Source organism: Halyomorpha halys, unplaced genomic scaffold (assembly GCF_000696795.3).
Source record: "Halyomorpha halys isolate HHAL.00 unplaced genomic scaffold, Hhal_1.1 Scaffold90.1, whole genome shotgun sequence".
NCBI classification, from domain to species: domain Eukaryota; kingdom Metazoa; phylum Arthropoda; class Insecta; order Hemiptera; family Pentatomidae; genus Halyomorpha; species Halyomorpha halys.
In genome coordinates this window covers 521,144-537,394 of record NW_027109220.1, presented here as the reverse complement: position 1 = coordinate 537,394, position 16,251 = coordinate 521,144, and the positions used below count along the sequence as shown (strand labels likewise).

General features: G+C 29.5%; 1 protein-coding gene across 1 annotated transcript in view; it reads left to right on the top strand.

The window, feature by feature from the left end:
* Positions 1–2,031: 2,031 nt before the first annotated feature.
* LOC106677179 (kinectin) overlaps positions 2,032–16,251 on the top strand; it is a 35,961-nt gene continuing 21,741 nt past the window's right edge. Inside the window, exons 1-7 of the mRNA XM_014414928.3 lie at positions 2,032–2,187; positions 6,582–6,879; positions 7,628–7,940; positions 8,083–8,237; positions 10,255–10,384; positions 12,033–12,157; positions 13,636–13,710. Coding sequence (XP_014270414.1) covers positions 6,583–6,879; positions 7,628–7,940; positions 8,083–8,237; positions 10,255–10,384; positions 12,033–12,157; positions 13,636–13,710 — 1,095 coding nt within the window. The 5' untranslated portion in view covers positions 2,032–2,187; position 6,582. The remainder of the gene's footprint in view (positions 2,188–6,581; positions 6,880–7,627; positions 7,941–8,082; positions 8,238–10,254; positions 10,385–12,032; positions 12,158–13,635; positions 13,711–16,251) is intronic.

The following is a 16,251-nucleotide window of genomic DNA, read 5'->3' as shown; positions in this document are numbered from 1 at the left end:
ACAAATATAAAAAATTGTTTAATATCCATTGATCCTGGAACGTCACAGAAACCAGCCGAACTGATCGTCTAGAGAAGCCAAAAACCTGCCAGTACTGTCCATACCAAAAGGAGAAGAAAACAAATTACAAATGTGTTCAGTGTAATATCCCTAATTGTCTAGAATACTCCATAAAAATATGTAATGAATGTGTTTCCAAATTGTAATTAGTAAAATGTTTCGTATATCTATCGATTATAACAATTTTCTATAATAATAGATGAATGGAATATGGTCCGGGTGCGGTAAAAAAAACAAACTCATATTGTAAATGGGTATACTATTTTTATTTGGCTCAATAAAAATACCATACAAATTTACTATTTGAGTTTTTTTTTTTTTTACCGCACCCGGACCATATTCCATTCATCTATACACACAGTCAATCAACAATCTTCCACCATTCTATAATAATAGGTAATCTTTTAAATGTTCCTCAATTTTACTTTATATTATTTGATTTTTTTTTATGATATAAACTCTAGTAACCAATTTTCATCTGTATTGTATAAAACAATAATATTTTTGTCGAAGAATTGGTATATAAAAAAATATATAACGCATGAAATCTTCCTTTAGCCAAACCTTTTCATTAAATCTGATATTAAATAGAAAAAATTGTTCTTCCGGTCTGAGAGGCCGGTGTTTCTTTTAACTGATATGTAGGAGATGTTCCATGCAGAGGGTTAATATTGGGCGAGTAGCAATACTATAGAGAACCTTTCTGATAACTATGTTCAAATATTTATTTTTATCTGTAGAAAATGTGTAGTATTCCATTTTTTCTTCGGCATAATACTTAGTCATAGTTCTACAGTCTTCTATAGTTGATACCAAAATTTTTGTGTTATTGCCAGTTAACTGGGTTGTGAAAGGTCGGATACATAACGTGTTTAAGTCGTTTAGTAAGAGTTTGTAATTAGTGGCGTTATGTAAGAATATAAGTTGTATTGTTATGGGGTTGGGTTTAACATTAGTGTTATAAGTATTAGTACTTGGTGTTGCATTAGTGTGCTTATCAGATGAAAGGTCAATTTCGGTCAACTGATTAAATTTACCGCCCATTCTCACTTTTAATAAAGGAGTAATTTCTTGGTAATATTTACCCATTTTTTAACATGTGATAGAGTCTGTGGTGAATCGGTAGGTTCAAGAATTCTTTTCTTTGAATCCGATTCCTCCGTATATTGGTCTACATCCATCGTATCTTCTGGATAATGTTGGAGGTTCTAGGAAAAACCGGATAAATCGTTCAATGTATCGCCTGACAATATAAATGAATATGATAATTATTAACAAGTACGGTAATAAAAGTATTTCATTAGTTTTTTATATGACTTCCATTACTTCATTTAGATAATGACTGCAGCTTGATCCCTTTCAGGATTGTTGTAACGTCGAAGACTTGTACCCTTTCGAATATAATTATCTTTCCTATCTACCTTCTTACTTCGGTAGGTCTGAAAATGATTCAACGTGTAATATGGAGGTATTCTGTAAGAACATAGCAACCATTCTTCAGAATGTGGCTGGTGAATTACCTCATACAGCCTTTGTTAGTACATGATTAGATAAGTGTATTGAAGTCTTTATTGGTGTAATCCTAGAAGCAACTTTTTTTTTTTTACAATTCAAGTCTTTAAGATCAACGCGTGTAGGTCTGGTAATGATGAAAATTAAATTTAGTCGAAAAGTAAAAGGGAATATTTGATAACAAATTTACAATCAATGACAATCATAATCAGTTTAGTGTGGTTGTGATAAAAATGTTTTAACTCTGATTTATACTTTAGATTGTATTGTAATAGATAGATAAAATGTCTCTGGTGTTTCAAAACTGGTAACTACTTTAGGACACTATACTTTAATTCTAGGCCTGCCTCAGAGACGGAAGATATCGATATGTCAGTCGAGTTGTTTGTTTTATCGGTGAAGAGGTTATTGTATTTATACGTGGCCATTCTATTCGACCGGTTGTCATAGATGATTGTTGTTATTCTGTTGAATGGTTATCTATCTATGTTATTACCGAATAATACTTAATATAATACTCATCAACGAATTAATTTATTGCATGTTTTATAATAAATTTAGTTGTTAAAGCTGGAGTACAATTACATAATTTTTGAAATGTTTATTCCATTGTAGGTGAGTATTACTTGTGGCAAAAAAAAAAAAAAATAGATTTTTTAATTTTAATGTCATAATTATTTTGTAATGACTCGGTTTTGCTTATTTGATAAATGGTTTTATACATGTGTAATAAATTTTTGGATCTGGGCCTACATCTCCTTTGCCATTTGTGGAAAATAGTATTATTATTGCTACTTTTTGTTTGTCTACATTTATGATTCAATTATATATCATATCAGTATGATTTTTGATTTTAGTTGTACTGATATGATGTTTTGGGTTAATTTGCTAATTTGATTTCAATGTTGATTATTAGATAACTTTTATTTACTTGTATGATAATTCTTTTTAATGTTAGAATTAGGTAATAATTGTTTACTGGGAGCATATTTCATAATTGCTATAAGAATATGGAGAATCATGTCAAAATAACACATAATCTTTATCGATTCTGGTTATACTTAAGGAAATATGGTTACATATACTTTTATGAGTACTTAGTTTTTCTTTACTTTTGTGAAGAATGAATTGCTAACTTATAGCTTCTTTTTAATAAATAAAATTAATTAAAAATAGGATTTACTTTAACTATGATCTAATTAAAGCAGTAGGCATTAGGGTAGGTTACAATTCAGTAGCAGAAACATGGTCAAGGGGATAAGACAAGTATCTCTGTTGTTTTAACAATGTTAGAATCATTTTTAAAGATTAGTTAAATAAAATATTGCTTAGTTTTAAAATTATGAGAAAATGGTCATGATGGTAAGGGATGTTGTTTATTGAGTTTCATGTCCTTGTACACTTCAATCAGGGTAGGATGGGCTAGTTATCCTACACATTACCGACCTATTTGAACCAGAGTATATTAACCAAAATTTATTGTATGGGTTCATCATGAAATAAAAGTCGACCTCCAACGACCAAATTTAAATTTGCATTGCTTTTGAATCGAGGTGTTAATAAGTTCAACCACCACACCCCACCTTAAGAGATCTATTTATCAAGTTAGGTTTGTGAAAATTATGTTTTAAATTACATTTTTTATTTTTTTAAAAATGTTCTACAAATACAACTCACTTTCCCGATGTAGCTTTTTATTTTTGCTGTGATATTTTTAGGTTTTCCATCTCTCCTGACTACAACTATAACATTATTTACCATTTTCATAGTTTATACATTGTGTTTCTGGATCAGTAGATCCTAGGTAAGGAGGTGATAGTAGCTCTTGAGAGATACAAAGAGGTTCATGTGGGCAATGGTCCGATTCAACTCATAAATGCAGTATTGTATTATTTTTTGCAATTCACATTTTGTTTTTACAATAGCAAGGGATAATTAAAAAAAACATTTAGGTTTGGTAATTTTAAATTGCAATGCGATTAGGAAGACAATTTTCTTCAATTACAACTTTTTATTGTTAAAACCATCTGAAGGTAGCTTTCAAAAGGCTAAGTTCTGTTTTTCATTAAATCATGAATTATTCCTGATTTTTTTTCAACAGCTTTCTGCTGGATTACCAAGTTCCCAATTTTAGAAAAACTTTCTTGTTATTATACAATTGATTTTTTTTTTTTCAATCATACAAATTATTTGTTTTATGTTTTGAATATTTAATGAATTTTTACTTTATTAACAGTAAAGTAGGCTCTAAGCCAGAAAATTCAAATAAATAAGTTAAAAAAAGTTGGAAAAATATTTAATATTAAATTGGTTGAATATATTGGTTAATCATAAAAATATTTTAGTTAATTTTTCAAAACTTATAAACTTCACCATTTCATTAACACAATGATTTTTGGGCTGACGCGTGTTCCTGACAGACTTTTGATGAAGCTTTTTTTTTTATATCTTGGTGTACCATAAAAATATTTTAGTCAATTTATCAAAACTTAAACTTTACCATGTCACTAACACATTATCAACACGAAGATTCTTGGGCTGGCGTGTGTTCCTGACTGACCTTTGATGATGCTTCATTGATTATTGGTGAATGTGATCTGTTTTTGTAATTCTTGATCCGAATTCTCTACAATTCAGGGCACAATAGAATGAATTGTTCTAGATGTCCATTTAGTATTTCTTTTACTCTTGTAGACCAAGATTCTGTGCCCTTAGACTCTGTTACTTAATCCACCGTCATTATGATCTCTGCAAGTGAATTGATAATGTGTAGTACATAAAAGTATTGTATTGTACTGATTAAAACTCAGTCCGACCCCAGCGATGTGTCTGCTCAATTTGATTTGATTGCATTTTCTGAGTGGATGTCGATTGACTCAAATTTGACTTTGGCATTTTTCTTGTCATCCACATGTTTAAAGAAGTTTTTTTTTAAGAGGTTTCTAAATTGCCTTTTCATATCAGCTAACTTCAATGGATACTGCTTATGAGTATTGGTGTTTATTATTTACGGCACCACTTTCTTTTTTCTGCTATAATAATTAAATTGAGCCGCTTCATATTTGTACTATTCTTGCTTCTACCTATCTACCTTAATAGCTCTCTGTGAAATCAACAGTTTTCCAGCACCCTTGTTGGCTATTTCAGATTTATTTTTAATAAGTGCCAACACTTCGTCAAAATTCGGAGAATTGACATTCTTTTCCTTTAGGATTCCTCAAAGGTAGCCAATCATGTAGTTATTTCTTTCTTGACTACTCCATCATCTCCATATTTATTATTCTTTTCATTATTAACTAAGACTCTTTGTTTATTGTTGTTTGCCTCCTTGGGATGTTTCATTGCATTATGTAGTCCAACACCTCTATTACTGATGAATATCAGGCCATAGATATTATTGGTCCCTGAAGAAAGATCTTTTAGTTTGCTCTCTATTAATTCCTTATTAAATGTCTGTGTAAACAATATTGGAAAAGTATTGTTTAGCTAGCCCAATGCTTGTCCTTCCTCGTCCTGCCACTATCTTAAGAAATTTTTTTGCCATCTCCTGCAGTTGCCACAGACATCCAAGATGCCACCAATGCTTCTTGAACCAGACCACCTGATCTCTGAATATATACAGTTCATCTGATATGCTTCTGGAGTTAGGTCGATTGAAGTCCATAATTTAAAAATAATGTATTAAAAATAAATGAGGCAAATTGATGAGCATGGATAAATCAATCAAGTATTTAAAAACAGTTTAATTGCAATAAAACATATAAAGTTATATATGTAATACATAAATAATACAGAAATTAATAAATTAGTTTACATTTATTTAATTAAGCGTGTTAAAAAATATACAAGGAAGGTAAAAAAATATGAATTGGTTAAAAATTATTAGATTAAAAAAAAAAACCCATGAATTGATTAGAAAAAAATTATAAATTGAAAACAAACATCATATATCTTTTATTTCCTCTTTGGATGTGGTATTGGAATAATTTTAGTCCATTTTAAAACCCGTTTTCTAAAATCCATACGGTCAACAATCTTAAATTTTTTTATATAAATCATTTTGTTAAGTAACGACCTATTTTTTAAAAACGATTGTGGATCACAGGAAGTGGGGTTTAAAATGTACAAAACTTATTCCGAAATGTCATCCAATGAAGAAAGGAAAGACATATAAAGGTTTAATTGTCCGAGAAGTTGCTTTATAGAAGAGTATATTACCCTTGGAAAACAGTGTATACTATTGTATTGAAGTATTTTTGGGGACTGTCTGTCCAATTCTTCAAAACTTACTTAATTAACGATGCACATCTATGTGGAGTCCTAGAAATCATCGGAGAGGAGAGAAAAGTATGGTCCCTTTATCACAAATGTGGCGGTGAGTCTGAAACATAAGCTCATGTGCTGTGAAAATGCCCCCAACAACTCCCTCCTCATAACATGCTGGCACCATAGGGTCAAATATGAATTGATGAAGTTCCATAGAGAAAAGGGAGACCTGTGTTTATTTTTCATTTCATGCAATAGTTTTTAATAAATGAAGTACTTGTGGAGGATCACTGGAAAAGAAAAATGTATGATGGATGAGAGTGAGCTAATATTATTAAAATTAACTAAAGGAAAAAACAGTTGTTATAGAATTTAGTGACTATAATAATACTGTATTGTAATAATTAGGCAAAATGAATAGAAAAAGTAATTATATATAAGATGATGGTCAGGGTTGCGGTCGAAAGAGAAACAAAAATAGTTTACAACTATTTATTTTCCGACGTTTCGCTCCACTTTGCAGGGCTTCATCAGGGCTAAAAAGATACAAAAAAAAAACTGAGAATATTACAACAATAAGATACAATAAGGCAATTTAAGCTAGGATAAATATTATGTAAAAATAAAGTGATAAGAAATTACATATAAATAAAAGGAAGGAAGACGTAAAATAGTATCAATATAAAATTTATATTTAATTATTTATATAAATTGTGGACTAATAGATTTTTTTAATTTTCCAGGATGATTATGGATATGCAAATAGGAGTTCTGTGTGGTGTATTTTCAATCATAGCATCAGTAATTGTATATGCAGTTTTATCTTTTTATTCAATTAAGGAAGACTCTTTTGATGAAGCTAGAGCTAATCGTCGAAAACTGATTAAAGAATATATGGATCAGTCTCGTAGTAATTTTGACAAAACTAAGCAGAAGAAAACAAAAAAGAACATAAAAAAAGTAAAAGATAAGAAACCAGATGTACTTGATGAAGATTTAGAAGACCAGAAAGAAAATAACAATCATGACTCATTAAAAGAAGTATGATATTTTAGAACCTTACTTAATTCTGTTTTTTTGTTACAAGTTTTACACACATTCATAAGTATATAACTGATGCAAAAACCCACTCTGTGAGTCTAGACCTCTAGCTGTCTCTGCTAGATGGAGCTGTCATGTGCTGTAGCACTCCAGTTTTGGGTGTCCAGCAAGGTCATTTGCTTCCACACCATCCACCCATCATATCCTAGGGCACTCCATTCTCTCTGTTTGGGAGAATTTCTTCCCAGCTTGATATATCAGATTATGTTGAGATCATTATACCTAGTTCCCTGTTTTATGTTTTTCTCCACACTCCTCCCTCTCTTAAAGCTCCAAATATTCTCCTCAAAAGTTGTCTTTCAAATATTAGGAGCCTATTTTCCTCAAACTTGATTGTTTCTCATGTTTCTGACCTCTAGGTGTACTGGTAGTTTGTATATTATAAGGTTTACCAAGTATTATAATGTTAGCTTATTTATTTATTATAATAACATGACTATAATTAAACTAGGCCAGTTTAATTTTATCTGTAACAACACTACTGATTCTATTTTTTTTTTTTTCTTTTTCTTTTATATGACACTTTTAATTAAGGCTTTTTCAAGATTTTTTTTCTTAAGTAGTAATTGTATTGAATGTTGCCCATTTCTGTTTTTGAAAGTTTCTTGTTTCTATTCTTTAAATTAAATTCTTCACTTGTGACTTATTCATGTAGTGTGTTAACATATTTTTTGTTTCATTTTAATAGCAAACCAAAGAAATTCTACAAAACAAAAAGATTGAACCAGTGAATATTGTGAAAAATATGGTAAAATCCAAAATCTCAAACATAGTTGAAAAGGAAGTTGAGAACCCTGTATCTAATATTCTGAATGAAACAAATCTGAAGAAAGTAACTGATAAGAAATCAAAGGTTAAATCTTTAGAAAAACCATCTGAACCTGAAGCTTCTGTTGAACCAGTTTTAAGAGATAATGACAAAAAAATTAAAATTGAAGTGAAAGTTGAAAAGAAAAAGCAAACAGATATCTCAGGTGTTCGTAAAGTGAATCGGACTGCTAGTAAGTTCCATTTACTATTTATTTTAATCCTTAATCAATAAATTTGAGATTTTCTCTACCACTCCCTCTCTCCCTTTTTCTCACCCTCTCTCTCATTTATGTATTTAAACGTGTGTATGTATATATATATTTTTTTTTTCAGGTATCGAGAAGCAAGTCATAAATGTTAATTCTGTTTTGGCTGTAATTCGTAAAGCTGAACTGTCTCGTTCAGAAATTCAGCTTCTGATTGATACTTTACTAAACTCATATGAAGATGAAACATCTGATTGGTTGAAAGTAAAAAAGCTGGATTCAGTATGTTTTATTTGTTTTGTTTTCAGTTTTTGATACCATTTTTATGTGTAGATTTGGTTATTTTGTAGAATTACTCCACTGTATTTGATTATTTATTTCAGTTTTTGCCAGTTAACATGTATTTATTTCAGTTTTTGCCTGTTAACATTTATTTATTACAGTTAATTGGAAATTAACACACTAATTGTTGTTATGAAAAATGAGGGACATATACTTTTTCAATTTGCTGTAGAGATCTCTTGGACCTAAAAGTATAATTAAATGACAAATCAATTATTAATTTATTTATTTATATAGAAACATAATTAGCCTGTTTAATTAGCACCATTACACATTGAGGTTAAATTACTACCCATGAATACTCTTTATAGGCTTATGAAATAAGAAACAAAATCTAAAGTCTTCACTCAAAAATCAATGACCATAGCCATCTCTAGGAAAGATAAATTATATATTTTATAAATGGTATATTTATTTCACTTGGTAAATATACCTCAGTATTTTAATCTAAAGTATTATTCATAAGCTATTGTGTTCGTATTCCGTTAACAGAAATAATGGAGGATAGACTTATATAACATTCTACACTGTAAAAGGAGCATTAAACAACTATATTGCATGCATAAGGGTTGTAGAGGACTGTAATGGAAAGTTAAAGAATTTTGCATACCCAGACTCTTAACAGTGGATATCCTTAAATCAGGAGAAAACCTTGGCATTTGAGCGTGATTTAGACCACATTGCACATTATTTTGCCATGCACAACCGTTGGTCTAGTACCTGTATATCCTTACATAGTACTGAACCTATGACCCTTCATGGGTTGTAGTGGTACAGGGTTTATATATATATATATATATATATATTAATCGTTCAAATTTTTGACCAATTTTCAACTTAAATATGAACTGGTATTCAGAATTTTTAATTTCTTGATGAATAATTTTAGCTATATTGTTGTGTCTCAGCAAATATTCCTTACCAGTAAGAGCTTGGAAGCCTGATGTGATGTGAATTTACTGGTGCCATTCTACATCACCAACATGATTCCATGACCCACTTAAGGTGCCTTTAGGTCCTTGTTGCTGAACATTTCCTTTACAAGGGTATTAGAATAGGGTAATTCAAGCATCTGATACTGGTTTTCGAATTACAGAAAAGAATTTGTATGCACCCAGTGAAGGCATGTAGAATTGGAATGTACTGCAGTCTGTAGGTAGGGATAACAATGAAGGTTATAAGTTTCCACTTCTAGACTTGATGAAAAATATTTCCTGGTCACAAAGTGTTTTGTTCATTAACTACTATATCAATATCCCTACCAATAACAGCTCTGTCTGTAATGAGGATGTTTACATTGTTCTAGGTGTCCTTTCCAGGACATCCAGAACTGCAGGCATTGCATCCTGTAGTTAATAATTGAATATTTTTAAAAATAATTTTACTATTTGGAAATAAGTTTATGTTCAAAACAAAACATAAACTAAAAATCTGTCTGGTTATGCAGCTGAACATTCAAATGTCATATACACACAATGCTGTATGCAATTGTTTCATTTGAGATCAGCTATGGATTTCATCTTGCCGTGACCTTGATAAATTTATGGCCTTTAAATTCAAAAATTACAAAAAAATATTTTACTATACAAAATATTCAAATCATGTTGAAATGGATTATAATACATTTATTAAACCTTTTAATTTTTATTAATATAACAATATTTAATATTGACATAATATAATAATTAAACCCTTCTCTTCATTCAAACACATAACTTTTAATTGAATAATGATTTTATTATACTTAATAAATTTTTTTTATCCTCATTTTTATGGCTTTAACAATATCTATATATTTGTTCATGGCAAAAATTCACATTTTTAATATTTCTTTCATCTCCACAGATATAAAAATATCTTAGCAATATATATAGATATTTAATTACATACACATAAACATTTACTTGTAAATATAAGTAGTTGTGTGTGTATGTACTAAAAATAAATCTAATTTCAGGGAAGGCAGGATTCTACTACCAAATTAAAAAAACAGTTACTGGAGTTGGAAACATCTTTAAAAAATGAAAAACAAATTACATTAAGCTTGCAGGGAAAGCTTAAGGAATTAAGGACTGATATGGCTTCAGGTTATACATTTTTTTCATTATGCACTTGTTTGACAATTGTTTTTATGAGTAGCAGTTCCTAAACCTTTTTCGCCGTAGCACTCTTGTTGGAGTAAAATAAATTTGTAGTACCCTTAGACTAAAAACGTTTTTGCAGCACCCTTTTCTGGTTAAAAAAAAATTGCAGTACAATTATTAAAGTGGTTGAATATATCGGAATAGAAAAAAAAAAAAAAGCAGATTAAATGTTCCAACATTTATTAAAACCAAAAATATCTAAGGAACTTTATGTACAGTATATTTTTAATAGATACTTTAATAAAATAAAAAATATCACTATAACCCGTAATGTATTTATTCCTATGCCTAAATGTCCTAGGAGTGGTTAACGTGGCATAGATAAGGAGATGATGGTGATACTGTTTTATTCAAATAGATTCTACTTCTAAATTGCAAAATGGTTAAATAATTGATTAATTATGTGCAGGTCTACTTACTGATCGATACTCTACTTTTCTTATTCATACATTTAATGCTCTTTTTGTATTGATGAAATATTGAACAATGTATTGTGTTGGGGAAAAAATAAATAAATATTTGTAAGTTCCCATATTTTTTTCAACCCTCAGTTCTGACATGCATTTTGTTGTGAAAAGTTTTGTAAATAATACAAAATTAAAAATTAGGTTAGATGTGGTCATGTTCCTTTTGACAAAATGTATGATAGGAATGACAAAGGTTCTTGAAAAACAGGCTCAAGTATTTTTGATATCTTATAAATTATTTTTAGTAAGAATGATGTTCAAGCAAAATTTATGAAATAATATTTGTACTTCTCAATTTTTTCATTGATTGACTTTCTTACTTCCAATCCTCTCAAAATTGTTGATACTTTTAAAGCCTTTACCTTTTGTTGCCCTGCTCAGTGAAAGTTACAAGAAATCTGTAAAAGTGACTTGAGTTAGGTTTAAGATGCTTTTGATTTAAAGGATTGGAAATCACTATTAATTGTTAAAGGTTCTCTGCAAATTTGAAAAACGTAACAGTTTGATAAGTGAAATTTAACTACTCCTTGAAGCTCTTTTTCTTTGCTCCCAATTCTAAATCAGAGTGGTAGCTTCTTCACAAACTTTTTATCCGGTATTCCTCTCAATTCGATTCCCTTCCTCTATAATCTCAGATTCATCTGATAAATTTAATTAATATTTTATATCTGCCCCTTCCAACTTTCTTCATTCCCTTGATCTTACCTGTTCTTTGAACCATCATTTCATTGCAACATCAATTGTTTTGCATCATTTCTTCTTCAGACAAACTCTTCCCAGACTGTATTACTTTAATTGCTATTGTACTCTTTCCAGTAGCTCCTCCGATAAACCTACTTTCCTGCAGCTGATAAACCTTTAATATTGTACATTAATAAAGTTGTTATCTTTAGTATGTGCATTTTAGTTTCATGTTATGTGTTGTTTATGCTCTCATGTCTATCTTTCAAAGTATTAGTGGTATTTAATTGATTAATTGTGTATTTTCTTTGAGAATTCAGATGTTCACAATTAGCGGCAAGATATCAGATCCTAGTTTATAATATTATAAGCTGTATTTATAACCATAAAAGTGTGTGTGTGCATGCAGATAAATTAATGTTTTATAAATATTATTGTTTTAGATAAAAACAATGTTTCTTTGCTGAAAGAAACTATAAACAGAATGCAACAAGAGAAAGATGATTTAATTACTGATAAAAGTGATCTTTCTTCCAAATTGAAATCAATTTCACTCGAAAAAGAAGAGGTAATTATTTTGTAATAAGTCCATTATTTTTAAGATTTAATATAAGTGTTTTTTATTTACCAGGCAATATGGTTTCGAAGAAATTATACCATAGAAATGTAAAAAAGTCCTATTTCAAATAATTCTTGACTGTAATTCAAAGTAACTTAAACCTATAACTATTCTACTTATAACTATTTTGGATGTAAGTCATAAAAAAAAAAAGTGTAGATATTCTAAACAAAATTTGAAATGTAATCAAATCCTCCTAATCTCAGGTTTTTTGTCCTGCTGGTTTAAGTTCGATATTTATGGAGTGATTGATAGTGCATGGTGGACCATGGCGAATGAAAAATTAAGAAGTTAGAAGTGACCTAAAACATATTTTATTTAATCTAGTTTTCACTTATAATCTTCATAGGCTGGACAGTCAAAATAAAACCTAACTTCTGTACATTGAACTAATAACTAAAACAAGGACATCACAAGGTTCTTGTTTATCACTAACCTTTTTGAACATTTTAATTAACCCAAGTTTTATTTTACTTCATCCTGGAAATATATAATTTATTACATATGCAAGAAAAACTATTCTTTTAGCTACTGGTAGGGAATAATTTCACAACTGCAAACTCAAACCATTGAAACTCTTTCTACATTTTGGAAATTGTGTATAAAAAACCAGACTTAACTATATTTGTAACTCTCAGTAGAAAATGACAAATACATCATAATAGGCTTAATTAAAAACAAATATTCAAGGTAAATGTCTAGGCCTAAATTTTAATCTTAGAATTAAGTGATAAAACCATTTGATATTTCAGCTAAACTATAACAATAAAAGCAGTGACCATCATAGGAAAAATTAGTTGGGATCTTTTCTTTATATGTTAATGAAATACAACCTGCTGTTTTAATTAATGGATTTTCTAACATTTTTTTAAATATTAAACATAAGTTAATTTCATTTCACAAACCAAATTGAAGCTTATAAGAAAAAAAGATTTATCCAGTGGTAGTATTACAGGCTTGAATGGTAGGAAGTTTTTAATCTTCAAGTTTAATTTTTTTAATAGTTGAAAACATCTTTAGTCATGAGTCACCATTTGTTTTGAAAGTAAAGTATTAATTGAAGGGTCAAGTTTATAAAGATGATAAGTAGCATTTTTCAAGTTCTAAGAAAACTGAATTCAAATCACCTCTGTTACTGTAGGGCAGACATTAAGGTATATCATTATGTAGTACCTTTATCCAGTCAGATCCGAACTAAATATTGAATTTATGTAAATTGTAGGAAGAAATGTTAAAAATACTTATTTTACACCTCTATCCATAATAATAAATCAATTTTTCTCAAAATGCTATTTATCTATCACCTTCATCCCCTTGATCTATTAATTGTTTAAGTGCTTATCATAGTAACCTATATTTTTTAATTATATTTATAAGAATTAATTTAACTTAAAATTCATTGGCATGTTTTATATCTTAATTTTTAGTTGCAAGAACAACTTAGCCAGGAAATAGTAAAAGTTAAACATTTACAAAAACAAGATGATGATCGCCATCATGAAGTGAGTAGGAACAAAAAACATGTTTGGAATATGCAATAAGTTGTAATATAATGTAATAAATATCTTGCAAATATTAAATAAAAGGTCTTGAAAGTTCTTTATTTTCAATTTCAAAATTTCTGTAATAGCTGTTGAAATGATAATTATTGCATAGTGATGAAACATAAAATTTCAAAATCTTTTTAAAAAAATTAAAGATTTGCAAGTGCTCCTTGCACACTTGTACTTTTCACATTTTGTGTATTTTCCTAGTATTCTTGATTACTAAATACTTTCTGTATCAAAACGAACTGAGTATAGTCAGAAGGGGTTGCCTTGACCCATATAATCTAGATTTTTTTGTATTTGATGGAATATTGAGATTCTATGGAGAAAAAAATGTATTAGTTAATAGAAATCTTTGAATTATCTGTAGTGACATTCATAAATTTGGTATGAATTTTGTGTTCTTCCTGATAATTGCTTTATTTCTTCTTGGGTTCTAATCCATCTATAGGATCTCATATATTCCTTTGCTACTTCTACTTGTCAAATTCATTAAGTATTAATCATAATAATTATATCAAAGTACATTACATATTGGTAGTAACTAAAAATTCCATATTTTATAGGTGTCTATTCTGTGTAATAAATTTATTTTATTTTATTTTTCTATTTGTACTATCAAGTTATAGAATGCTCTCCAATGGTTTGGCATAATTTATCAAAGTTGATTTTTGTGAGAACATTAAATGTAGTATATTTATTTTAAATAGTGAATTATTATAATCAGGAAATTAATTTATATGAGGAGATGTTTGGGTTGTGGTCAGAGAAGAACTCAAATAAGTTAAAAACTTATTTATTAGTGTCAACATTTCGGCCAGAATTTCTAGCCTTCATCAGGGCTAGAAACAAAAAACAAGATTACGACCAATGCATAAAAGGATGTATAGAATGATTAGAAAACAACTACCATTATGGATACATATATAGTGTTTACAGACATGAATTGTTCAAGTCTTTTAATAAGAAGATAAGGCTGTAAGAGAAGAGTGTAATTAAAATTAAGTAAGAGGAAAGAACAATTAATAAAATATATATGAAAATTTAGTTAGTAAATATATTTACAAAATGAAAATTACTTAAAACAATGTAATGAAAGATGTGGGAAATAAAACCTAATATATTTTTTTCGGTTGGCTCTACAGACCTTGTAGATCTTTGGTTGCCCAAACCAGCCTTCTCCACACCTGTCTATCTTGGGCTACTGCTTTCCAGTTTTTTGTATGGAGCTCTTCCACATCTTTGTTGATTCTACCTATCTATCCATCTAGTTTTTGGCCTCCTACTTGGTCTCTTGCCTACTATACTGGCTGGCATTCATTGTTGTGTAGAGACACCCTGATGGATTGCTTTGAGCCACATGTTCTGCCCATTTTAACCTCCTTGTTTTGATATGAGTTATTGATTGACCTGTCTCTGCAAGCAGTTCACTGTTAGTTCATCTCCTCCCTGTGTTAAGGCTCTGATCCCAGATCACTCCTGTAATTGTATGGAGGACTTTCTGTTCAAATCTCTAGATTCTGCTTTCTAGGGTAACTTATAGAGCTCAGGTCTCACAGTGTTACCTGAACTGAGAGCCTCTGTGAAAGACTTTCCCCTTGCCAGGTATAATATGCACTGGGAAAATTATTTTTGGATTGGAATGATTATTTACAGAAATGTGTTAGTAGTCTATATTTAACCAAGAAATAGCATGTATTAAACTAAACAGAACAAAAATATAAATGAATATATACATATAAACAAAATGAAAAAAAAAACTATAAAACAAATTAATCTTATTCATTGATAAAAAAAGGAAAAACAGCTTAATACTTTGCAAACACTTAAAACTAATTTTGTAATAATAAACAAAAGAAAATGTCTTCAATGTGCCTTAAGCAAATGTTTGTAAATGTTTATATATAATCTCACCAGATGACAGTTGAAATGTTCTGGAAGCACGCAGAATAGGGGCCCCTGTGTGGGTGAAGTGGCTTGGCCAAAAGTCTATGATGTTCTTACCATGGAGACTGCGAAGCTGCGGGGAAAACTAAAACTGCAATAACAATGCCCTCATTGTTAACAATCGGTGATTGCCTCTCCTTTTCCTTCAAAGGATCATGCCTCTTTTGTTTACAATCATATGTTTACTTTTAGTAAACAAATGTCTTATAGCTAAAATAAATCTATTTCACATATTAACTAATCTAATAAAAATTATAACATTTTTAATTTAATGTTGCTTCAACACATAGCCATATGAGACCTGGCTTTATCATAGCATTGTACACCCTTAGTTTCAAATTTTTAAAGATTTTTTGGAATTTCAGTATTCTTGGTAGAGAGAAGGCTCTGTCTCTGTTCATGCTTGTTATACGCTTGTCTGTCTCATTCCATTGATCATTTATTGATGTTATGGAGTTGAGATATTTGAAACTGTCTACTTTCAGAAACAATTTGCCATCCATGCAGACTATGTCATAATAAAATAAAACGTGTATGTATGTATATATA